The sequence below is a fragment of the Arvicanthis niloticus genome, chromosome 13 (assembly GCF_011762505.2).
Source record: "Arvicanthis niloticus isolate mArvNil1 chromosome 13, mArvNil1.pat.X, whole genome shotgun sequence".
NCBI classification, from domain to species: Eukaryota; Metazoa; Chordata; class Mammalia; order Rodentia; family Muridae; genus Arvicanthis; species Arvicanthis niloticus.
In genome coordinates this window covers 58,701,793-58,728,390 of record NC_047670.1, presented here as the reverse complement: position 1 = coordinate 58,728,390, position 26,598 = coordinate 58,701,793, and the positions used below count along the sequence as shown (strand labels likewise).

At 46.6% G+C, this 26,598-nt stretch overlaps 1 protein-coding gene across 5 annotated transcripts in view; it reads left to right on the top strand.

The window, feature by feature from the left end:
• Efcab6 (EF-hand calcium binding domain 6) overlaps positions 1-26,598 on the top strand; it is a 194,425-nt gene that overhangs the window by 92,881 nt on the left and 74,946 nt on the right. For 4 of the 5 annotated variants that reach the window (XM_076911766.1, XM_076911767.1, XM_076911768.1 and 1 more), the window contains 8 exons: positions 2,299-2,447; positions 16,172-16,282; positions 18,581-18,689; positions 20,944-21,111; positions 22,968-23,027; positions 23,136-23,296; positions 23,946-24,110; positions 25,715-25,883. In XM_076911766.1, coding sequence (XP_076767881.1) covers positions 2,299-2,447; positions 16,172-16,282; positions 18,581-18,689; positions 20,944-21,111; positions 22,968-23,027; positions 23,136-23,296; positions 23,946-24,110; positions 25,715-25,883 — 1,092 coding nt within the window. Of the gene's footprint in view, positions 1-2,298; positions 2,448-16,171; positions 16,283-18,580; positions 18,690-20,943; positions 21,112-22,967; positions 23,028-23,135; positions 23,297-23,945; positions 24,111-25,714; positions 25,884-26,598 lie in introns of those variants that run through there. The other variant, XM_076911770.1, reaches the window with a different exon arrangement.

The window sequence follows — 26,598 nt, the reverse complement described above, 5'->3', positions numbered from 1 at the left end:
TGTTCACATTTGCCTGTCTGATGCAGTCTCCACTGGGGTTTTGAGGGTTGTTATTTATTCTGCTAAAGCATAAAGCATCTTTTTATATTTTACAACTTTTGTTTAGAACTTTTTTTTTCCTATAAAACATACCCATTCTTAGATATATTGAATAACACATGCCAAATTTGTGCTGTATTCTGGGTCACTACTTGTGAACAAAACCAGGCCCAGGTCTGTTGTCCTGTACCCTCCAGCCCTGGCAGAGGAGAAGGATGAGAGACAAATGCCCTCAGCTGTAAACACAACATTGAGTAGTGAGACAGAGAAGGGCAGGGTGCTGGGGAGAGACCGTGGGGTCTCACTGAGAGGGGTGTGTGGAGGTCTTTATTTATAGAGCCACTTGCATCAAGATGGAAACAGACCATGACTTTTGCTGGCCCATCACTGATGTCATGGTATGCCATGTGTCACCTAAAAGAACAACACAGGTGTGCACTGGCTCCTAAGAGCATGTTTCAACACGTTGCTAAGTGAGGAAAACATCTGTCCAGCCTGAAAGTGTGTCATGACTTACTGTTTGTAAAATGATCTTTGTAACTATGGCTGCATCGAGGGCTCTCAGAGGGCAGAGCTGGGGACTGGAGGTGTCACATACCTCTGTCTCCTTTGTGTGCCTTGCTGAGTTGCTTGTGCTTCTCTGACATGAAGCCTTATAATTTTTAATGAACAGCAGGAGTTTTAAAGGTTCTGGACGTCACCTAGATACACTTCCTGTACCATTCTTTTTCTAGAAGCTCCTGGTCATGGCAGAAGCCATGTGAAAAGCCTGCTTGAAGTCCATATGCCTCTGGGGTATTAAAATGGATTCCACAAGCTGAGTGTGGTAGCATAAGGCTTTAATTCTTGCTCTCGGAAGGTAGAGGCAGGCATATCTTTGTGAGTTTGAGGCCAGCTTGGTCTACATAGAGAGTTCTAGACCAGCCAGGGCTATATAGTAAGTGAGATCCAGTTTCAAAAAAAATAGATTTTTATTAGCCCAGAGGTGAAGACTACACGTCACACAGGGCTCTCTGTTCTCTGGATGAGTCTTCCCCCAGGCAGGGGCTCAGACGACCCTCCCTCCCATGGACAAAGCAGGAAATCTTAGACAAAGTTTATCTTCATTCTTTCTTGGAAACTTGGGCCCTTTCTAAGAGATTTGGATCAATAAATATTTTTAGGATTTTAAATTTTTGTGTGTGTATGTGTGTGTGTGTGTGTAAGTCAGAGGACAACTTTTGAGAGTTGGTTCTTCCCTCCACCTTATTAACGCAGCGTGGTGTGCATCACTGTCGGAGTACTGGAGTTAACCTGTCGGCCTCGGAATCTGAATCTTTATGTGGGTGTCAGGGATTGTGCCGTGGCCAGGGCGATTCATTCAACCCCTCCCAGTATTTAAAGATCTCCGGTATTGCTGTACCCACACAGGAGCATCTATAAACTTATTCCCTGGGTGGAGGGAGACTCCTGTGTGTGTACATCCATGTTCCAGAAACCTTTACAGAAAGCTCCTTTTTACACCAAACTAGTAGCTAGTCAAATTTCCCATCCTTCCCAGTTAGCAGGAAAAAAAAAAAAAAAAAAAAAAAAAAAAAAAACCTGAATCTAGACAAGCTGGGATGGTTGCAAAGAAATATAGTTATTAGCCACTAATAAATAGCAATGTTCTGTAAATGATACCCAGTGTCCACAGTGTTTTTAATGAGTCATGTAAACAGCTTTGAACCAACTTCCCTGCATCTTTGGAGTCCCAGATGAGAAAAGGCTTACTCTCCTGGAATCACCTCCCCTTTAAAACCATGATTTATGGGTGTCCAGTGTCTTTTGTGTTTATGTAATCCCTATATTAATCAATTTCCATGCCACAAAAGCAACTTCTATTTTTAATAAAATGCTCCCAGCTTGAGAGCCTGGTGGCCTGACTTAATCAGAAGTGCGTGGCGTGGGCTCCCGGGAGGGGATACAGGAAGCAGATTAAGATGCTACGCTGGCAGAGCTGCAGAGTATTTTTAGCACTCCAGTCAGAGGTAACATTATCATCCCCGCTGTCCCTCCCTGAGAAACTTGTCAGCTGTGAGCAGGGTGTTTGTTGTTGGTAGTGAGCTCATCAATTAAACATTTGAGGCTCGGTACATGCCACAGTAACCTTTTTGATCAGTTTTCGGGGATGGGATGTGAGGAGGTTTTGGTTTAACAGAAACAAAAACATGGCATGGTTGGACGGCTCCAGGATGTTCATTCAACTGAAGGCAACCCTCGAATTTTAATTCCTTGCAGTTTTCGAAGTCGTATGAAAAGATCGAGAAAGCCCTGGGCGCAGGAGACACCTCCAAAGGTGGCTACATCTCTCTGAATTACCTGAAGGTTGTCCTTGATACCTTTGTATACCGGCTACCGAGGAGGATTTTTATCCAGTTAATGAGAAGGTAAGAATCCAATCCTTTCTTGACAGGTTTTCCCCCAGACATCAGCCGGGACAACACAGCAGAGCCTTATTTATATTTTATTTAGTGCTTTAAACTCTGTGCTTCTGAGATTTCCCTACATATGCAAAGGCAAAGAGAAAAGCGCTGCAGACCTACCCTTGAGCTCACTCGCCAGCTCTGAGAACCACCAGCCCATGCTGGTCACTGTCTTTGAGCCTGTGTTCATCTGCCTCCACCCTGGTGTCTGTGAGAATAAACTTCAAGCCTCTCATTTCCGAGTGCGCCTCCAAAAGATGCCAACTCTTTATAACTCCAAGACAGTCTTCGCACCAGACAGGACTGTCAGCATTATTAATAAATAGCCATCTAGGGTTCGGTGTGCTGCTCGCCTCCTGTTCTGTTTCTCAGTATCTGAGAGTCAGAATCCAAATCAAATCTGCACATTGCCATGCGTGGCTCACCTCGTCTTAGTTAGGTTTCTATTGCTGTGATAAAACACTGTGGCCAAAAGCAACTCGGGGAGGAAGGAGTTTATTTCATCTGAAGCTTCTAGGTCACACTCTAGCACCAAGGGAAGCTGAGGTGGGAACCTGGAGGCAGGAACAGAGGAAGAGGCCATGGTCCTCATGGCTTGCTCTGCCTGTAGCCTAGGGGGTAACATCTCCCCCAGTGAACTGGGTCCTCATACACCAATAAAAAAAAAAAAATGGCCCACAAATTTGTCCACAGGGCAGTCTAGCGGGGGAGGGTATTTTCTAAATTAATTTTTTTTTTCCAAAATGACTGCAGCTTATGTTAAGTCTACATAAAACTGTCTGCGTGCCTTGATTCCCTGTTAATCTGCAGACTACCTTCTCTCCTGTTCCTTTCGTACAAGGGTAGACTAAATGTTCTTTGGCGTTTCTGATAGCCTGGATTTGTGTGTTATAACCCATGGTACCACTTCCTGCCATAGTACCATTTCCTGTGGTCCCTCATCCCTCCCGTAGCTCCCCGCTCTGAACTGGCACCTCCGAGGTCTCATAGATATGGTTGTATTTCTGGTTTAGGCAAGAGAGCTCCATAGACTGGTGAGATGTGTGGGCAGCTTGTCTGTTTGCTCATGTTAGCCATCAGTGTCAGTCAGACCTAAATCCCATGGTTCCCTAGAGACCAGAAGGTGGTAATATTCTGTTTGTACTTCTGCCTTGTTACAGTGCTTTTGTGATAAGATTGTGCCCTCTCCACGGTTAGATCAGAGAGTCGGGAACTGGGGAGACAGCCTAGTGGTAAGGTGCTAGCTATGTAAGCCGAAGGACATGAATCCAGATCCCCAGGGCCCTGTAACGCTGGACTCAGTAGCATGCATCTGTAACCTGGCACTCTGACAGTGAGATGGGAGGTCACAGAGAGTCCTGGGATGCCCTCAGGCCTTGTGCAGCCACAAATGAGGGTCTGTCTACAGCAAGGTGGAATGCAGGAATTGTCACAGAAGTTTCACAGGTGTGTACTGGCCTGCTCATGCCTCACACAGATCAAAACAGCAGCAACGGAGCCAGGTACAGACTGCAAAGAAACACCATTGCTTTGGTCCTTCTGCTGCCTCTTCTCAAAATACCGAGCTTGTTCTCCAGCCTCTCCAGCAGAGAGCAACGGGAATCTTTTCCTAACGACCCCTTCTTTATTATAAGCCCTCAAATTTAAATATCTCATCTGTCCTTATTCATTACAGTTATTTTCTCCTCCTGCATCTCTCTCTCCCTCTCCCCCTCTCCTTCTCTCCTTCCCTCCTTCCCTCCCTCCCCCCCTCCTTAATATTCTCAGATGAGTGTCACTTTGTAGCCTAGGCTGGCCTTGAACTTGAATCCCATCTGCTTCAGCCGCCTGAGTGTTGGAGTAACTGGATACATGGTGTCTAGATGTCATGGTCACCTGGGTGTCCCCCGGTCACCTGGGTGTCCTGCTCTCCTCTGGTGCAAAGGCACTACAGGTACCTGAATTAATCCCCTTTCCAAGACTCCTGCACCCCCGTGATAATTGTCCCCCAGGTTTATCTCTATCAACCTGAAGAACTCACTTTGCAGATGGGAGGAAGCTGAAAGAAGAGAGATCTTCATCCTTCTGCTCATTGGACTGGGCCTCGCTGTCTCACTGGGTGCGACAGGAACCGCTGGAGCAGCCCTTGTCCAAACACATCTGGCCAGGGACTTCCAAGACAAGCTTGGACAGGCAGTGACCTCCACTACAGACAGCCTTAGTCTCTTCAACACTAGATAACCTCCTTAGTAGGAGTTGTTCTCCAAAACCAGAGAGCCCGGACTTACTGACTGCAGAACAGGGAAGGACTTGTGTTCCCTTACCGCAGGTGGGGCCTTTCCTCACAGGCTGCTGCCTGTGTCCTGTTGCTGGGCCCCTCGTGGTCTCTGGAAGCCTTTTTGCTTTCTGATATGATCAAATGCCCCAGTGTCCTCTACCTCTTGACTGACACCAGGATTGCCGATCTCTAGAAGGAACCCCGTGCCCTTTAGGTAGGGATGTGACAATAGAGACAAAACACTGGTCACATTGTCTTGTTTTCTTGTCCAAGTCCCACGAAGAGCCTCCTCTCAAGGGAGTGAGATGGAAGCAAATGGAAAAAGTGTCCTGTGGAACTCTCGGTGACAAGGGCTGCTTTGAGGTCCTCTAGAAAAGATGCCTGTATCGGAAGAGCACACCATACCGCAGCGGTTCATTCTGGGGCATGCTCATGGCACCGTGCATGGTGGAGAAGGACCACCCAGGATTTCCAAAGCAAGAAGCAAATTAGGTCCAGTCCATGGATCCCTGACTCAGAAAACAGCTCTGTTGCTGACCGACTTCAGGACTTATTTCTCAGATAGCTAGAGGCCATGTAGAGCCCCCTTTAGCCTGAAAATCATAACGGTCATGTAATAGAGATGATGGAAGACACCCTTCCCCTTTGCCCAATGCTCTTCATTGCCCTATACCCTCGTCCACGCACATAAGAAACTTCTTCACGTGTACTCGGGCATGCCTACGGTGTTGCTTTGACTTTAAAAATAGAAACTGGTGTCTTAGACACCTTTGCTACTGGCTTCATAGTCTTAGAAGTTATTATGACGAACACGTGGAATGTCATCCAGCTAACATTTTCCGAGCATCTTCCTCTGGCAGCCACTGTGCTAGGTGCTGAACATGCCCAAGGAGATGATGAACAGATTCCAGCCGGGGAGGCATGCCGAGTGAGGAATGCCACAGACACACAGGACAAGCACATGGGGATGCAGGTGACCACCACTTTCTCCTGGTAGAGCCTCTTCTTCAGGGACCCAGTGTTTCTGAGCATCTGGGCTTTTTTTTTTTTTTTTTTCTCCTCACTCAGAATCCCCTGGAAAGCAGCTTGAAAGTGAATGCCACAGAGTCTGCATTCTGATTTACATATGGCTTATCTCCAGCCTGAGAATCCCCATTCTGGGCTGCAGGGAAGACTTGTTCTGTGGGGATGGCTCAGTGGGGTAAAAGCACTTGCTTCCCAAGCCCTATGACCTGCATGGAATCTCTGATCCCTGGAACTTACATAAAGATGGAAGGAGAGAACTGACCCTGCACGGTTGTCCTTTGACCTCTGTACACACACAGAGGCATGCATGCAGAACCCCACCCCCACCCCCACCCCCGTTTACACATATGCATTTTGCATACACACACATTTTAAAAAAGAAAATTCAAAATTTGAAGTGGTCCTGAATCTGAGACTTTCTGAGCTCTGACATGACATCCAAGGGTCCGAGTCAAAATGCAGGCCCACAGAAATCCTGTGTCATGTAGCCTCCCGGCTTTGAGTTCCAAAGTACCAAACATATGAGGACATATGAAACATACTAAGACTTGGTGTCCCTTCCAGGTCCCTTACTATATATGGAAACATCCCCAAACTCAAACAGCATTTCCCAATGTTTCCCCTGTGACCCCCATGCACAGACCTGAAGGTGTGACCATCTCTCACAGAAATCACTGATGGCTGGATTTGTCTAGTATTGAGACACTGTAGTACGTTTCTAACTGGTGTTTGCCAGGTGTCTTCTACCTGCTAACTTTTTAAGAAGGTGTTTTTTAGACAGGCTTTTACAGAGTTGCTCAGGCTGGCCTCAGACTCAGAGTCCTCCTGCCTCAGCTACCTGTGCCCTGAGATTATAGCTATGTACCACTGTGCCTAGCTTTCCCCCATCTTTTATGTTTTCTGTCTTTATGTATCTTAGCCACGGTCGGTTGCATGTGTCTGGGAAGACTGATTCCTAGGGCTCTGCACTGTGGGGTGTAATAGTCTAGGAATCTATTGGCCTTCCTTGCCATCCATAGTGTGTGTAGCTTCCATCTTCAGAGAAAGGTGCTCTGTGTGTGTGTATATGTGTGTGTTTGTATGTATGTGTATATGTGTGTGTGTGTATGTGTATATATGTGTGTGTGTATCTGTGTGTATGTGTATATGTGTGTGTATCTGTGTATATGTGTATATATGTGTGTGTATGTGTGTGTCTGTGTATATGTGTATATGTGTGTCTGTTTATGTGTATATATGTATGTGTCTGTGTGTATGTGTATATGTGTGTATGTATGTGTATATATGTGTGTATGTGTATATATGTGTGTGTCTTTGTGTGTATGTGTATATATGTATGTATGTGTATGTGTCTGTTTATGTGTATACATGTGACTGTGTGTATGTGTATATATGTGTGTCTGTCTGTGTGTATGTGTATATATATGTGTGTCTGTCTGTGTGTATGTGTATATATATGTGTGTCTGTCTGTGTGTATGTGTATATATGTGTGTGTGTGTGTGTATGTGTATATATGTGTGCATGTGTGTGTCTGTGTATATATGTGTATGCATGTGTGTGTATGTGTACATCTATGTGTATGTGTATATGTGTGTGTGTGTATATATGTGTGTGTGTGTCTGTGTGTATAAGTATATATGTGTGTGTATGTGTGTGTGTGTTGGGAGCCGACTCGTAGCAGAAAGTGGCTATCAGCTTTGCAGCCATCTCGAGAGCCATATACCCTGACAAGAGACTTGTTTTTCAACAGCCTACAACAGCTGAGCACACTCTGATATCCCACATATCTTGTTTTGCTGTTTAGTGCCCCCAGCTACAAGGTGCACATGGTATCCACGCCTGCAAGGCATGCAGTGCACGTGCTGTGCATGTGCTATCCACATGCTATCCACGCTATACATGCCTGTAAGGCTTACATCATATCCACACTTGCAAGGCACGTGATATCCACGCACCTACAAGGCACATGGCAAAAGCATATAAATACCCCAGATTTCCCTTCAATAAACGAGACTTGATCACACACCCTGTCTTGTCTCCATTCTTCGAATCTCTTGCTAGGCCCTGACCAGCAGACCGAAGCGGCAGCTCGGGCCGGGACATTTTGGCCCCAACACGTGGGGTAGAACGGTCCACAACACAGTAGCTCCAAAGCATGGGGCATTGTGGGCCTTGACATGTGTGTGTCTGTGTATATATGTTTGTGTATGTATATATGTGTGTGTATGTGTATATGTGTATGTATATGTGTGTATGTGTATATTTGTGTGTATATATGTATATATGTGTATATATGTGTGTATGTGTGTGTATGTGTGTGTACATGTATATGTGTGTGTATATGTGTGTATGTGTTTGTGTATGTGTATATATGTATATATATGTGTGTGTATGTGTGTGTATGTATGTGTCTTCTCTTGTCCTTATTCTAGCTAACCATGAGTCTCGTTTGTTTAAGTTTTCAGAAGCTCACCTCTTAGCTTTATGGTTTTTTTTTTCTATCATTTTCTAGACTCTGATGTACTCCTCCTCTGATCTTTGCTGCTGATACTGTGTTTGCTGTTCTTTTTAGTAGTTTTGTTTGTTTGGTTTGGTTTAGGATTATTGATGTTGAAGATGGTAGATATTCTCTTCTTCCCTACCCCCTCTCTGTGTTCATGTTAAAATTTCTGCTGTTTCCCCTTCTCCTAAGGTCCCAAGGACAAACAAAGGCATGATTCCACCAGAATTCACTTTGCAAAATCAGTGAGTTATTGGGTTTCCTAGAATGTAGGTGAGGGGTTACATACAGGTGCATGGGTGTGCCTATCCCAACAGACACCTGGGAAGCCTTTACCCAGCAGGAATGAGGACTTCCCCTTACTCACACAGATGGAGCCCCTCCCATAGTCTTTCCAGACCTATACACTCTTGCTCTCCCCATGGTCAAGTACAGCTAAGGCAGAGTTGCAAACAATAGGTGAGAAGGGGGCCGGATGCTCAGGTGAGGGTCTCATAACCTCCCACCCTTCCGAAGGAGCTGCAAACAGTCAACAGGCCCAACTGAGAGGATCTTTTGGAAGAAAACACAGCTGAGCTTCCCAAGATGGTAGTTGTGTGGCCCAGAGGATGAACTCACACAACAGTCCTCATGTTAGAGCACGCGTGGAGGTCAGAGGACAGCTCACTGCAGAGCATACAGCATGCTGGCTGACCTTTCCTGCAGGCTAGGGGAGCTGCCGACCTTGTACTCTGCCGTGCTGAAGCCAAGTTTCTGCAGGACTGCCCAGCAGTCCTCACAGAACGACACCCTAGCAGTGTGGGCCACATCGCTCACTGTGAGTGATCCAGTTTCACTTTCCCTCCCTGAGTTGCTCATTAACATTTTAAATATTGATCGTGTAGGAGGCATGAAGCGGTGCCTTGTTATTGTGTTAATTTGTCTTTGCAGGGCTGAGGAGGTTGGCTGCCTCCAGGTTCCGACCTGCTGTGACTCTGCCTCCCTTGGTGGGGATCTTCCTCACGGTTTAATAGGCTGTCAGCTCAGACAGAAGGGGTTAAAGTGAACTTTATCACATTCAGGTTTAATTCTTTATGATATGCATCTGAGGAGAGCCTGATCCTTGTGAGAACTCTCTCTCAGCTCGTTCCTTTTCATTAACATGATACTCAGTATCTTCAGTATCTGTCTTCCCTTTTTTCATTGTCTTCTGCCATTTAAGTTTGCCACTCATGGTTCCTGCCCAGCTTGGGTTGGGAGCTCTGCTCTAGACCATGTCTCATTCTTAAAAATTAAACACTTCAATCCATTGTAATAGAAATTGGATGTTCAAGTTAATTTTTTTCCGAATCAATGATTTCTTTTTTGTTGCTGTTTATTAAACTAATGATTCTCTCACCAGTGTTTTTAAAATAGCTCATTCATAGTTTTTTTTTTTTACATTTGTGTGCGTGCATGTGTATATGTGTGTGTGTGTATGTGCCTCACACCCACCCCTACACATGTGCATGCTCGTGGCATAGCACACTTGCAGAGGTCCAAGGACAGCTTGCAGGAATCAGGTGTCTCCTTCCATCACATGGTGTTGGGTCATGATGTGATGGAAGCCCAGCTACCCAGCTGGTTTTGGTTTTGATGTCTGCTTTGCTGTATCTTAAAGGATTGCTCATAATTTGATCCAACCTGCGTTCCCTTTACTAGTCCATCAGTGTGGATTTCTACTGTGCACAAACCTTTCTCTGTAGATCCTGTCTGGACTGGCCCTTTCACTAAATAAAGACAACTTATTTATTCTCCATTTTGGCTTTAGAGAGGACATTGGCACCCCGCGCTGTCAGTTACTTGTTCCTAACTCTATTTTTTTTTTTCAGTTTAAATGGTAAATATTGAAGACTCAGGATGCCATTCCCTTGTGAAGGAAAGCCCTATCAGATGCTGAGATAAGCAGCCTGCACTGGGGCTGAGCTAGGAGCAGAGAGTCATGAATGCTTTCGAGGGTCACTTGGTCCACAGGGTTGTCTTCACACCCCTCTTTCTTTTAGCCAAAGATGTTCTTAATTGCTCTCTGCTGTAGACTCGGAGCATCATGGGAAACCAGACATAGTCTTAATAGTCCTGATTTTACCACCACCGCGGTCTGTGTTTACATGGACAGGTCTTGTCTGGCTTTCAGTGTCTACTAAGCACCTGTCCCTGAGTGGTCCCAGCTGCTCCATTCAGAGTCACCCTTGACCAAAACAAATGGAAAGCAGCATGGGGTGCCTTGGGTTAGCAGGCACCCTCCTGCCTAGACCATCTGCAGCAAAGATAGCATCCTTATGCAAATGATCAGAATCACTGGACCAACCCAGGGCACCACACATGCATCTCTTTGTCTGTGATTGGTGGTACAAAAAGGACCAGCGGCCTTTAAAGGGACTCTTCCAACCAACAGGACTCAGACCTCAACATCCCAAACCCTAGGCACTTTGCAGGGACTGGAACCCTTGATCTTCATGGCATCCTCCCCTCCCCTTTGAACTCACAGGTCTTTCTATAGCCGCCAGGGCTGTTTTTCCTTCATTCTTTCAGGTCCAGTAACTGTAAAACCGTAATCAGTTTGTGAGAAGCATGTCATAGTAAGAGTACAGGAAACACAGAGTATTGAAAGCAAAGCAGTTTATGACATTGCAAGGTCAAACAGCTGAGAGAAAAGGCAGAAGTGGCTGGTGGGCCTGGCCTGGCACACAGTGATGGGTTTATATTCCTAATTGCATTTTACTACCTCTCTGTGATATAGGGGTGATGCAGATATGGACCCAATTATAAGTAGATAAATGCAGGTTCATTTGTAGGTGGCTCTCAGGTGGGCTCACCCATCTCACAGGTGGTGGCTGGTGAAGTCACATATCCAGGCGAGGAGTGATGGTGTGACCATTAGGAATTGGGATTATGTCCATTCATGGTCAAAAATGGAGCTCCTGGGTGGGCACTCTTGGGTGTGTTGTTAGAAACTTGGAGGCGAGCAGTGGTGGTGACATGTTAGCCCAGAGTTCTCTCCAAGTCGTCAGGGAGTTTTCTCTGTGTGGGTGGGGCTAGAGAAGAAGGGCAGATGGGGTTTCCCAGCCTGTTCAGGGGATAAGCAGGGGTTCTGGCCCAACACCTTGAACTTCCCATCATGAGATATTCAGGAAAGTCCAATCTTCCCTGTGTCTACCATCTTCCCAACCCCTGCTCCCGATTTCTTATCCTATTAGTTAAGGTCTCAAAACTTTATCTAATGCATATCCTGGGCCTCAAGAGTCCCTCCTTTTCTCACCCAGGAACTGTCACACAGCAGACTGCCTGTAACTTTTCAACTCTAGGATAAACTGACAGTGCTTAGAGAAACAGGACCCAGCTGGCAGCTAGGGAAGACAGGAGCATTGTGACTCCGGTGAATTCTAAGTGCACCTCATACAGAAAATGTCCCTTACAATGATTTGATTCTCACAAATGTCCAGTGTGGTGGTTGAGGCACAGGAGAACAGGGCGTGAAGAAACTTTGTCAGAGTCCTTTCACGTGTTGTTCTCACAGAAAGCAGGTAGGTCAACAGTCCTAATGCCACCTGAAGTTCTACTGCTGTCCCTGCCACATGCAGGAACTTTTCCTGTGAGACACCAAAAAATTGCCAGTCACTCTGTCCACAGCTGCAAAGGAAATGCCAGGGCCGTGCAGCTCTATCTGTTATTGGTACCCACAGCCATCATCTTAGGCCCAAATAGCATTTGTGTTGGCTAAACAGTGACTTCAGTGGAAATATGACAGGGACCAGCCCACATGCTTTTACTCATTAGCAGTAGCCACAGTCTTCCCTGGCCCCAGGCAAACACAGAGAAACAGGACATCCTCCATTTTCTGGTGTGAGCTGCTGTCCCGCTGGAGCCCGTTCTGCCACTGTGGCTCTTCCTCACGCACCAGTTGGGGCAAAGGCTCCACCCTGACCAACAGTCCCGATCTCCATGACTTATTTTGGAGATGGGGAAGCAGTTCCAGGATGAGACTGTAACCCTGAGAGGTTCCCTCTGTGAAATGGACTCGACTCTCACGCATCACCTCTGTGAGCCTATGCCCTACCCAACAGACCTTGCAGCTCCTGTGGCTTTCCACAGTTGTCATTCTTCAGAGCCCCATTTGCTTGGGCTGTCCTTTCTTATTGAAGTCATCTTGGTCCAAGGCAGACAGACCTACCTGGCTTAAATGAGATGCCTTAGAGCAGTGGTTCTCAACCTTCTAACGCGGTGACACTTTAACACAGCTCCTCACGTTGTGGTGACCTCCAACCATTAAATTATTCCCTTGCTACTTCATAACTGTAATGTTGCTTCTGTTATGAATCATAAATATCTGGTATGTGACCCCTGAGAAGGGGTCGCGATGCACAGGTTGATAGCTGCTGCCGTGGAGCAGGCTGGGAGGAAACTCAGTGGTAGCCTTGTCTGTTTTGCATGCTTGCTCTTTGTGAATATCCAGGGCTGTCCTTGATCCAGGAGCTCTGGTAGGACAGCTAGGCTGAGTTTGTGTCCTAGGCAAAGGCCATGAATTTCCACATAAAAGGCTCAACTCTGACATCTATTTGCTATACCGGGGCTTTCTGTATAGCTCTCCAGAACCAATTGTACCTGGCTGCACTTTGGTTCTACCTAAGCACACCATGGGTCCTTAGTTATGGCTGGACATCCTCACATGCCTGAGGCATTCTGATCAATCGGTGGTGTGTGACTCCTTTAGCCCACAACTGCAGGAATGCTCCAGCAGGAGCTTGGGCCTTGGCAAAGAAACATGGTCCTGGTCCTGACATTGAAGCTAAGTAATATATACTGTATCACTTGGGCCTCTCATTCCATGCTCAGCTATCAGAAGATCTGGCAGGAGTCAGAGGACTACCCATTGTTGGGCCACATGGCAGTCAGCCTGAGATCACAGATCTGGGGAAGCTAGAGGGGCAGGCAGAAGGCCCTGCGTCCATCTAGGACATCAGCCAGGCTGGGCTCACTGTAGAGGGAAGAGCCTGCCATAGGTAGGGGAGAGCTCAGCGGAGTTCAAGGCAGTAGAGGGAATGGGTCAGACTGAGAGTTTGACTTTGGATGCACCAAGTTCAGGATGTTCATTAGAAGGAAACCACAGTATTGCCGTTGTAGCTAGGAGAAGCAGGATTCAATGCCAGCAATGCAGATGTAGACCCCCTAACAAACAGACTGTATGGCTGGCTCAGCAGGCGGGCGGCACAGGTAAGCCTGCCCAAAGGGTGACGTGGGTGGAGAGGGAAATCAGGACAGCGTTGAAGCTTTAGGCAGTGAGGAGGTGGACGGTATGAGCCATTGCGGTTCTGTCCTCTCCTTCTGAGTCATTCTCCTGCCCTCCTCACTGCTGAATTCTGCAGGGAACTCCTGCCCGTGACCTCCTAGCGAAGCTCTCAGGATCCTCAACCCGCATGAATGATCTCTGTTCTTGCCACCCTTTGTCACCTCCTTTGAACCTCCTTTGACAGTAACCACTGTCACGCCATGTGCAGTATGATGCATCTGGCATTTCTTCTTCTGTAAGTCTTCACCCTGGTTCTTAGGGTGAGGAAGGCACAGGGAGCAGGCAGGGTGTTGACTCAGGATCCAGAGCAGGGGTCACCCGGGACAATAAAGAGTCCCCAAGGGCTAGAGAGAAGACGACAAGAGCCAGGTAGTTGGCCCACAAGACCCAGGGTTTGAGCCCAGTCCCATGTGGAGGGGACTCTCTTATTATGACTTAGATTGCTAGTGCTATTCATGAAAATTCTAGGGCAAGAATGCTTTTGAAAGACGTGTTTATTCATGTTACTTATAGAACCATGTGTATTTCAAACAGGAAAACAAGGAAACTGTAAAGGAAAAAAATGGATTACCTATTCACATAAGAGTTAGTGACAGCCACTACAAATATAGCCAGAAACAGTGCTGCTAATATAGGCAGAGGTAGCCACTGCTAACGTAGCCAGAGATAGCTGCTGCTACTACGTTTTCTATTTCATGTCAGGATCTGTGAGTATACACACTCATATATACAGGCTCACGTAGATCCATAGCTGGAAATGTCTGAGGTATAATTATGGTCTGTTTTCTCACAGAAGATTGCATCAGAAACATTTTAATTCTATTTTAAAAACCTGAAATGCATCTTGTCATCCCCCAAGTCAAAGGGGCTTGAACCATTTTAAGGTTTATATTACATATTGCTAAAATGCACCGCAGAAAGGTGCTAATTTATTCTTACAAGGGAGGCTCACAAGAGCGTTTTGGCAGGCACTTAACACGGATGCTTTGAATCCTTGCTAATTTGATAGTCAGTAGTATAGTTTCTTGTTTTGATTTGCCTGTTCTTGATCGCAATTGATGTTTTCATTTCTCATACAGTGTGTGTGCATGCTTGTGTGCGTGCATGCTTGTGTGCATGCATGCTTGTGTGCGTGCATGCTTGTGTGCGTGCATGCTTGTGTGTGTATGTGTGTACCTGTGTATGTGTGCCCATGTGTAGGTCACCGGGAAACTTGTAGGCATTGGTTCCTTCCTTGTTTGCTTTTACCATGTGTGTTGAGTTTTGTCATGTTCAGTGTGTATGTGTGTGTGTGTGTGTGTGTGTGTGTGTACATATCATAGGTCAATATGTAATTAACATTATCAGAAATACTTAACTGAATGGAGGCTCTTAATGAGGGCTGACTTTCCCTGTCTCAAGCTAACCAGTAACCCCCCACCCCCACCCCTGACACCTCTATCTTTCATGGTCAGCCAGCCCCACTCTCATTTGGAGGATTTCTGGAGAGACAGGCACCAGTTGTCCAGTGTCTGGTGGCAATGATGCCGTTTCTGCTGTGGACCTTTGGCTGCACACAGGCTCAGCCTGATGGCGAATGGTACAAATCAATCAGGGGAAGGATGGCAGAGCTGGCAGAAAACAGATTTGCGTACAGCGACCTAGCTGATGGGAACATGCGGGCATTTTTGTCCTAAAGAAGCATCCTTTCAGATTTAGATGTAGTTCATGCCGAAGATAGTGACCGCAGACTGAGGGACACCTTATCACAAGCGGAGGTTTGAGGCCCAGAGATACACATGATCTTGACCCCCTAGTGGCAGATGGTTCTCTGGTCTACAAACTGCAGGGACAAAAACAGTCACTCTGCAGGTTGTTCTTGTTACACAGTGTGGCGGGTGACAGTCCTCAAGGCATTTCTGAAGACAATAATGAAAGAAAACACCCAGAGGTGAGCGACAGTGCCCCTCCCCAAGCCCCCACCCCTACCTGCCCACGGCTTTCTCCACTTGTAAGGGTTCACGTGCTGGTTTGGGCTACCTGTATGACTAAGGTACCGGTCCATCTCAAGGCTCACTCTCATTGTTAGTATCACTATTGTTTATTTTGTAAGGCTAGGGATTAAATGCAGGGCCTTGCAATGCTAATTAAATACCCTACCACTGAGGTGTACTCCAGCCTACAAGCTCTGCTCTAAATGCTCTGCTATGTACAATGAACAGTCACAAGCCTCAGAGCGGAAGTCACCAGGTCCTTTAAAGAGCCATCATTCCTGCCAACCAAGGTAACTGAGTTCCTCAAGTAGTGTAGTCTGGAAGGATTACTTCACGGACATCAGAATTTTATCCAACTCCCTTTGTGTCTTCATTCAGAGTTCGCCACCACTGACAGAACATGGCGACACGGGGTGTTACAATCCTGATTTTTTTTTCCTCGCTTTTAAGGAATCAATCGATGATGCTATTTTGCGAAATGACTTTATTTGCCTTAGATTTGAAACTTCATATAAATTCATAGCTTCTGGTTTTGACTCAGTATTAAGTATCTAATCCATGTGGTATTACAGGGAAAAAAAAACAAAACAAAACCCTGTTTTTAATGTTGTTTTCATTTCATGCAGACTTGGACTTAAAACCACCACGAAAGTCAACTGGAAGCAGTTCCTAACAGCAGTTTATGAGCGGCAGGGGTTGGAATTCAGTAAGGCCATCCCCCTGAAGAAAAGAAGCAGGTATGTTTAAAACCCAGTTTATACAGCACAATATGTATTAGGTTATTTTTCACACAATATGTATTAGATTATATATTTTTTTCATTTATCCAATGGCCAACTCTCTTCACTGACTCTCAATGTCTACGTAGCACTTACAGTTTATAAATGATTTTGCATTCCCTTTTCTTGCTTAAAATTTCCCTAAATGATAGGGGTGGCATTCTCATTCATTTCTAAAGAGAAAAACAAACAAACAAACAAACAAACAAACACCCTGCCTGAGTGATACCAGCCGGGCCGCACACCCCAAGCTCGAAGGCCCCTCCAGCACACACACCTGTTCACAGGAGTCCCTCAGCTCCAAGTGTGTCCCTGGGAGACCGTGTGCAAGCACACACTTGCTGTGTGTTTTATGGAAAGGCAAAGACACACTAAGCCGCTTTCCTGTGGCTCTGATGCGTGCCTCACTTTCTTCCCGCAAGCTCCAGAGTTTGTTGCCACTAATGTCTGTCGTGACTTCCAACTAGCGGCAAATCAGAACCGGAAACTAAGACAGAAAGACTGAGACGGCCCTTTAGAATTTAGACTTTAGCTCCAGAGAGTCTCTTGTTTATACTTCTGTGTGATCTTTATTGATTTGAGAGCCATGAGTAAAACAGAAAAGGTGTTTTTGTTGTTGCTATTGTTTACTACACATACACACACACACACACACACACACACACACGCACGCACGCACGCACACACACACACGCACATAATTTTATTAGGGGCATTGGGAGTGTTCTGCCCTGTTGTAAAGCAAAATGCACCACAGAGTTAATTCTGGATCTGTGACACTGGGACCTGCCCTGCCTGAGGACTCAGGGATATTTAATGACCACCCTGGCTACCATATTTCCAAGTGTCCAGAGTCCTCCTGCCCTGCTGCTAGGAGGCAACTGTGAGCCCACGTCATAAGCAGTCACCTCCATTTTCCTACAGTTTTCTTAGGTGGCAGCAGCTCGTCTAGGGCTGGCTGTCCAGAATAAAATTAAAGTTGTATATATTTGTAGCTTATTCTTTTTTTCATTAGAGACAAGGTCTCACAGTGTTATGTAGGCTGACCTTGAATACACTGTTCTCCTGTGGAGGATTACAGGTGTGTACCACCACGCCCAGCCGCTGACTTTCATTGGCTTTAACACAGCAGTCCTCCAGTGGGGATGGTGTGCCTCCCAGGAGGCCCTTGGCAATGTCACAGGACATTTAGTCACATGATCCTGAGGCACAGAGCCACAGTGAGTACATTTCTGAAAAGAGGTAGTAGGTATGATCTTGCAGAGCTGAGTAGACATTGCATGGAATCCCTAGCAGGCATGGGAATGGCCCTGTAGGTGAGTGGTCCACTCTCATGCCGTATCATGTGGGAGCAGAGGATGTTTGTTAGGTAGTGAGGAGTGGGAGGCCTACAGCCGAGCCTTCCTATGAGGTACCATACTTTTCAGTTGCTATAACAAAACACTATGACCAAGGTAACTTATTAAAAAGAGCATTTATTTGGAGCTCATGGTTCCAGGGGATTAGAGTCTATGGCCATCATGGGAGGAAGCATGGTAAGAAGCAGGCAGGCCTGGTGCAGGAGCCCTACCTGAGATCTCTCACATCCTTATCCACAAGTAGGAGGCAGAGAGCTGACTGGGAATGACACAGGCTTTTTGAAACCCCGAAGCCCACCCACGGCAACACACCTCCTCCAATAAGATCACGACTCATAATCCTTCCCAAACAGTTCAACCACTGGGGACCAAGCACTCAAATATATGAGATTACGGAGGCCATACAAGGGGCTGGGTCTCCCTCTCTGATGGGAGTTTCCAAGGAAGCCTCAGCTCTCCAAGTGGATGGCCATGGCCTCCGAGAACACTCATGCTTGACGGAATGTCGGGGTGAAAAGTCAGAGGTGAGAAAGGACAAGAGGTCCTGAGGGTGCAAGTGGCCCTGGCATAGTCACTGGAGGACAGAGGCTGGGACTTCCCATGCCCTCAGCTGTGAGACCCACATGCTGCAGTTTGCTGCCTGCCCCAGGGTGCTGCTGGCCAGCAATCTTTGGTTTCCTTGCTGGATTTGAAAGTTGTCTAACTACGGTTGGTCAGCATGAGAGGCACAGCTCATGATTTTCCCTCTAAGCAACCAGGCCTGTCCTTATATACTACCCTTTTTGAAAAAAAAAAAAAGCCCCACAAAGCCAGTGAGAGTTGTAGGGCACTTGATATTTGCTCTAAGAACAAGTCTGAGGTGCAGTCTTCTTCCTGTGTTTCTCCTGCCCCTCGGTAGCACTGAAGCTAGAAACCGGTCTCGCAAGGAAAATATCATCAAAAAGTTATTCAGGTCCTCGGAGGAGCGCTACACAGCCCTGAAGAAGACCTTATTAATTATCAGTTCGGTAAGGACCTGAACCCTTCTCTGGAAAGACCCGCGGGAGGCCGGAAAGTTAACAGTGTGGCCAATGAGAAGACAGATTGTCAGGAGGCTACTTCCTGTCCATTAAGACGCAGTAACCAAAGGATCCTATAGTTGGCAAGGATGCGAGGACATTGGTGTTCTCATGCGCTGCTGGTGGAACGAAAGCTAGTACAGCTATGAAGGATAGTGCCATCAGTTTCCTATAGATAAAATGATGGGCCATGTGACCCTATGATTCCATACCTAGGTATCAGCCAAGAGAGACAGAGGCACTTCCACACAAAGACACGTGTATATGTGTTTGAAGCAACACTGTTTGTCATGTTCAGACTGGAGATAACCGAGACACAGATAAGTGGTGTGTACCGTGTCGGTACAGTACCAGTCAGGATTGAAAAGGAATGCGATATGGAGAGTGGGGGAAGGGATACAGATGTTCAGGAGGCTGGGTTGGGGGTGATGCAAAGGTCCTAGTATCTGTGATGGCGGCCACACAATGCTGGGCACATGTCAGAAGTCAGTTAGAAGTTGTCTGTGATTTTGGATGTTTGAACACGGTTTATCATTTAAAACCCAAATCAGGTACATTTAGTTCAGTGTGCCTCGGAGAAGTCAACTTCCAGAGCTGGAAGTGGCCCAGTGTGTAAAAGCATGTGTCTTAGGGTATCTATTCCTGCACAAAACATCATGACTAAGATGCAAGTTGGGGAGGAAAGGGTTGAATCAGCTTACACTTCCACATTGCTGTTCATCACCAAAGGAAGTCAGGACTGGAACTCAAGCAGGTCAGGAATCAGGAACTGTTACAGATGCCATGGAGGGATATTACTTACTGGCTTGCTTCCCCTGGCTTGCTCAGGTTGCTTTCTTATAGAACCCAAGACTACCAGCCCAGGGATGGCACCACCCACAAGGGGCCCTCCCTCCTTGATCATTAATTGAGAAAATGCCTTACAGCTGGATCTCATGAAGGCATTTTCTCAACTGAAGCTCCTTTCTCTGTGATAGTAAATCCAGCTTGTGTCAAGTTGACACAAACCCAGCCAGTACAACATAAGAAGTTGAGAACAAATCCTCAGCACCCTGGTAAAGAGCCAGGCACGTAACCTGTAACCCGGCTGCTGTTCAGAAGAAGACAAGAATTCTGGGGCTTGATGGCAGCCAGCCTGGCTCCAGGTTCAGAGAGAGACCCTGTCTCAGTAAGGCAGAGGGACATCGGGTCACCTGATAACCTTCTCTGGCCTTCACACATGACACAGGATACCTGTACTCTCGTGTCTATATATACCACTTGTATACACAGAAAATATTAATACAAAAATAAGAACTTCAGGGGCTGGAGAGACGGCACAGCACTCAAGAGCCCTTGCTGCTCCTTCAGAGAACCTAGGTCCAGTTCCCAGCATCCAACTTTCTATGACTCCTCTGACACCCTCTTTTGGCCTCCAAGGGCACCAGGCACATGCAGCTACACACACACACACACACACACACACACACACACAGGCTCTCACACAAACATATATAAAAATAAATTTAAAAAATAAGAACAGTGTGGTCTTCTCAACTTTTGGACCCACATTTTACCACACTGTGGCAGTCAAGGATGGCTGCTGGTGACACTCAGAATGTCCCTCTTTGAGGTAGGGGCCCTGTAGTCCTTTCTTTCCAGTAAACAGGATCTCTTCGTTTTCATATTTAGTTAACTTTAGCAACAGTGTTAGATTCTGTGGGAATGCGCATGCCCAGAAGGCTTCGGCTTGTAGGGTTTTCTTTATGTGACATGGAAGAAATTTCTTTCTCAGCCCATCTGTGTAATCCATGGCTTTCAGTGATAGAGGAAACACATCTGACTGATATTCTGAGTAAATTTGGTAAGCTGTAATGACAATGCTGGGGAATTTTGAGACAACAGGCAGGACTGGGAGGTGGAGACCCCTGGAAAGGGGTTGGCCTGTGCCCCCTAAAAGGCCCTCATTTCTCTGGGCCATCTCCTGCTTGTTTCCTGGTAGAGGAGCCATCCTGGGGAGATTAGGAAGTCTCAGCGGCTCCCACCTGTCCCCTGCTCCCATCACGTGTGGTCACATAGCGGTCATTGGCTGCTGTTGTCAAGTCTTGATTCAGCCCAGCCGAAGCTGATGCTTCAATAATTCTGAGTGCGCACAGAGCTTTGTCTGCCTTTGAAAATAAGACAGTTTTTAAATTCCCGATGTTGTTTACGCTCTCCTGCTTAGACGCCCAGCGGACACATAACCTGGGAAGAACTGCGGCACATTCTGAACTGCATGGTTGCGAAGTTAAATGATTCAGAATTCAGTGAACTGAAGCAGACGTTTGACCCCGAGGGCACTGGAGCAGTGAGGGTCAACTCCCTGCTGAATATACTAGATGATAGCACTAAGGTAGGTCCGAAACAGACGCTCTCTTGACTGGGTGTCTCTCGAAGCCTGGAAGTGTTCTCAGCGAAATATAGTTTGAATAAACCGATGACTCCACATTTCCACGGCACTCTGCTTACAGGCAGGTCTTACAAAGGAGCATTTGAGAGTTCCTTGTGGTGGCAGCAGCACACACTTGTGCACCTCCCTCCCTACCCCCCCCCACTGGACAGCCTGAGGCAAAAGAAGTGCTGTGAGTTCAGGGCTATCCTGGGCTATGGGGAATACCAGGCCAGCCAGGGTTACATAATGAAATGAGATCCTGTCTCCAAAAAAAAGAAAAAAAATAAAATAAAAACAAGTACAACAGAAACGTGTTTGGGAGGAAGTCTCCCGTCCTGAGCTGACTCGGTTCCAGAGTGACCACTTGTAGCAGTAGCTTGCAGTCACTGCTGCTTTTGATAGAAAAATAGTTTTATTATAAGTGACTCTGTGGCAGCCGTTAGCACTGGCAATCTTATAGATCATTTAAAAAGATCAGCTGCACGCATGGCTTTGCTGTCAGAATATTGGGCTGTTTGCCTTCACTGTGGAGGGAAACTGCTGTGCTGAGCACAGACCATCACACACTTAGTACATCACACTTCAAAATGTATAGATATGTCCATGGCTTTACACACACACACACACACACGCACACGCACACGCACACGCACACGCACGTTCACACGCGTGTGCGCACATTCCAAATCTAAATTTTCAGTCTCAGTCATTCTGATGACTGCCTCTGTGTCTCCTCCACAAGCAGTGTCCATACCCTAAGCCACTGGTGGTTCCTAACCCTGCTTCAAAAGTGACCTGTAGACTTTCCAGGAACCTTCACAAACCCTGTGTAGGTCAGTTTCAGCCCAGTGCTCCAGTGCTCAGGACTTCTGACCTCTGGACATCACCATAGCTCTGTACATCCTCAAACCAAAGCAAACTAAGACATGCAAGCAGACTCCATGCTGCAGGGGACACAAGTCTGTCCATGATGTAACCTGGACCATGACACATGAGTGCACACACTCAAATCTGTCGTATGTATGTGCACACATACTCAAACCTACCATAGAAGTGTGCACACACTAAAACTTGTCATATATATGTACATATACACAAACGTGTCATGCATATGTGCACACACTTAAATTTGCCATATATGTATACACACATACTCAGGCCTGTCATATATATGTGCACAAGCACTCAAATCTACCATATCAAACGTGTCATATGTGCACACTCTTAAACCTGCCATATATAAGCACACAAGACCACCATATATATGCATTTACACTCAAGCCTGCTATATATATGCACAAGCCTGTCATATACATGGGTATGCACAATCAAACCTTTCACATGTGCACAGTGTGCACACTCTTAAACCTGTCATATATATGTGCGCATACACTTAAACCTGTCATATGTATAAGCACACACACCTCCAACCCTATGATGTGTATAGACACACAATTTCTTTTATCACAAGCAGTTATATTGGAATATAAATGATGCTTTTCTAACTGTCCACATCTATCACGCGCATTGTGATGGGTTTGGATATACACCCTTTTATACTGTACCCGGCTTTACCAACAAATGAGTTCACGCTGATGGCTTGGCAGTCTGTCATCATTTATTGAGCATTTAACACAGTGAAGTTCACCACCTAATTTTAAAGGACACTGCGTATTCTTTCTTCTTATGATCTATGCAATTTGGTTTTCATAAATTTTGTTCCAACCTGGATCAGCCAGGCAGAGCCAGATTTCAAGTCTAAGCCTAATACTCCAGGTTGTTCCTCAGGAGAGCTAAACTTTCTTTTGTGCACTTAGGTGAGAAAAATGTCCCCTTCTACAGACACCAAGACACCTCTGCCTGTGGCTTGGGATTCAGTAAGTACCACTTGTCTTCTGTTTGTGGGTGCCATCCCCATGTGCTCTGAGGGCACCTGCATGCTGGCTTCCAGTGGAGTAAATGGATTTCTTTGTTTCCCATCTTAGGTAGAAGACTTAGTGCTTGACACCATCACCAGGAACCTCCAGGCCTTTTACGGCATGCTGCAGTCATATGACCTTGGGGACACGGGGGCCATAGCGAGAAATAACTTCAAGAAAGTCATGCGTGTATTCTGCCCATATCTATCAAACGAGCACTTAGTAAAGTAAGCTTGCAGGTCCTTCATGTCCTGCTTCTCCAAAGCCTGCTCCGTGACACTCGTGAATAATATCAGTAACACACACTGTCTGCTGAGTCCTCACTAAGTGGCACTGGACTAAAAATTTACCATATGTAATTTAGTCAGCGTCCCATGTAAAGAGAGCAGATGGAGAAGTTGGGTATCCACTGTGTGGCCCCAGTGAGTGGGAACACAGGTTCTTTCTGCACCCCTGGGGTCACTGGCTATTCCTACTATTTTTTAATTTTTTTAAACAATTTTTTTAAGTGCACAAGTGTGTCTCTGTTCATGTACGTGTGAGTGCAACATCTGTGGAGGTCACTCATTCTCCCGGTTACTTGAGACTGAGCTTTGTAACTGTTAACCTTGGGCTGGAGAGGTGGCGCAGAGGGTAAGGGTACACACTGCTCTTACAGAGGACCGGAGGTCAGTTCCCAACACCCATGTCAAGCTGCTCACAACCACACGTACTCCACTTCAGGGACCCCAATGCCTCTGGCCTCGGCAGGTGCCTTGCACTCAAATGCAAATGGATGCGAAATAGACACACCCACCAACACATAAATATTTTTTAAAATTCACAATGTTAGGCTTTTAAAGGACATGCATGTTCTGATAATTTTTTCATCTTTAGACTCTCCAGTAAGTTCCAAGAAGCAAGCTCAGGAAGGTTCCTGTACAAGAAATTTCTATTATCCATCGGCGTGGGTATCCCACCACCTGCACCCCCACTTTCCCCTCCGAAGAGTCAGACAAGTGATGTCTTTCAAACTGAGGAGCCGGGCCAGCAGGATGAGAGGTAAATAAAAAAAAAAAAAAAATAAAAAATAAAAAAATAAAAAAAAAGTCCTTGCTTGCTGGAGTAAATACTCCATCGGGACATGTGGCTGCTTCAGTGTCCTCAGAGTTGTGGTCGATTAGAAAGGACAGTCTACTAGCTTGCATAGCTAGAGCTCTTGTCAATAATTGAAACCAATTGCTAAGTTTAGAAATAGAAGCAGGATAGTCCCAGAGCTGGGGGACTTGCTGAGGTTGTCCCAGTGTCGATAACCTTGGACTTCACCTCCCGGACAGCGTGAGTACTCTGTGCCTGCATGCTGCACGCTGCATGCTGCACGCTGCACACTGCATGCTGCCTGCTCATCCGCCCCCGCCCCCCGCCCCCCAACTCCTCCCTCATTCCCTCACAAAAGTGAAAGTCTTCTCCACAGCTTAACATTTATTATAAAGCACACCCTTTAGTGCGCTAACATTTCCTAATATGGATGGTCAAGCTGTCAAAGTGATAGCCAGGTTGAACTGTCTGAACTGTCAACCAAAACACGCTCGGTGGGTTATAAAGACCACCAGACTGATGGATGTTCAGACACCCGTTCAGTCTAAGGAAAAGATGCTGTTTTAATGGACTGTTCCTGGCATGTCATGCCTGCAGGAGTAGGGACACCCAGCAAGTGCCGTCCTGTCATTCCTCTGTGTCAGAGTCCTTGAACATGGGATGATGGACACATCTTTTAAGAGAAAGCTTAAATATCTGGCTAAAGCCAGGCAAACGAATAATGGCGGTTAATCTGTTCATAGAGCAGGCTTTCCCAGAAAGAGGACTAGAACTCTGCTCCTCGTGGCTGTCCCATGTCTGTCCCGTTCTTTCTAAAGGGCCCGGGAGACTGTGGATGGACGGAGGGGAAAGAATTATCCTCCAACCGAACACCCTCTCATAATATATGTGGTGAATTAAGTTGATTCTACAGAGCTACTCAGGTTAACCATGGCTTCTCTGACCTACCACAGATGGCCCCAAATGCTTTGTCTAGCGTGAAGCCCCCCTGTAGGGGGGCTGTCTTTGTTTCCCTGGTGCAGGAAAGCATTTTGCTTTCAGGTATACATGCAGTCCATTGTGGTAGCAGAGTCAAGGCCGCAGGAATGTGAAGTAGCTGGCCATATTGCATTCGCAGTCTGGAAGCAGGGAAAGACGCATGCTGGTGTTAGCTCATGGTCGGTCTCCCTTTTATGCAGTTTAGGCCCCCAGTCCAGGGCATGGTGCTGCCTGATTTTGGCGCGGGTCTTCCCATCTTATTTAGCCTGGTCAACATAATCTTCAGGGGCATGCCAAAATCCCTCCCTCCCAGGTGTTCCTGGTGGCTTGCCTATAGGCATTCTAGATCTGTCTGGCTGACAACACTAATCATCATTCGGCTAGTCTTGATCTATTTCCATCCAACTGCAAGTTGAGAGTCTTAGTGTAAAGACGGTTCTGTCCTTCCCTGATGGCAGGCCACCATGCGTGGGCATCGGGACCCTCTCTACAGACACGGTGCTGCTGGGCTGCAGTTTGTCCACTTAGGATGAGTGAGCAGGCATGTCACGTCAGCTGATGGGGATTGCAGTGTCTGCTTGTGATTTCAGAACCCAGCCCTTGAAGGACAAAACCACGGAGATCAAGAACATGACCAAGGAAGAAGTCATTGATAGTCTCAAGCACCGGATCCAGCAGAAGGACCCGGTATTCAGAAAGCAGTTTCTTAGCATCAGCAAGGAGCCTGATGTGAAGATCAGCCAGGGGGAATTCCGGAAGGTAGGATCTTGTCTGCTGTGGGACTTACTTCCTGCCCGGAACTGCGTGCTCCATCCCACTGATATACAAACTGGATTCATTGTTGCTGCTCGTTTATTTCATAGTGGGAAAAGGGTTGGTGCACAGTAGAGTTCACAGGTGGTGCCACCAAAAGACCAGTTTGTTTAAGAGTAGCATAGTCCGGCAATACACCGGAGCTGCCTGCAGCGTGGGGGTGGGTCTCATGTGTGGGCGTGGCTTGTTGTAGGCGTGGCTTGTTGCTTGGCAGAGCCACTCTACTTCCAGGTGTCACTCAGCAGCTTCAGAGGATTCTGAGGGCCCCACATCATCTGCTTTAGCAAACTCCTTCCGACAATATTTCCAGTATGGCTGCGGCTTGGTTTGGGTATTTAAATCTTTCAAACAGCCTTTCTCACTGCACCGTTGTGCTGGCCAAATTACCTGGTGCACAACACACACACACACACACACACACAGAGGCATGGCATCCAGGACAGGTAGGGTGGTTGTGGAACCAGCAGGTTTGTGCCAGAAAAGCCTCAGCTTGAAAGGGTCCTGCACAGGCTTCAGGAGTTAATTTACACAGATGCTTAAGATTCCTGCAACCAGCACTCCAGCTAGCAGCACTTTGGTTGTTCCTCTGAAAGGCATCTCAGTTAATTTGCTGTAGTGCCCATGTGGACAGGCTACAAAGCAGTGGAATCAGCTTCTAAGA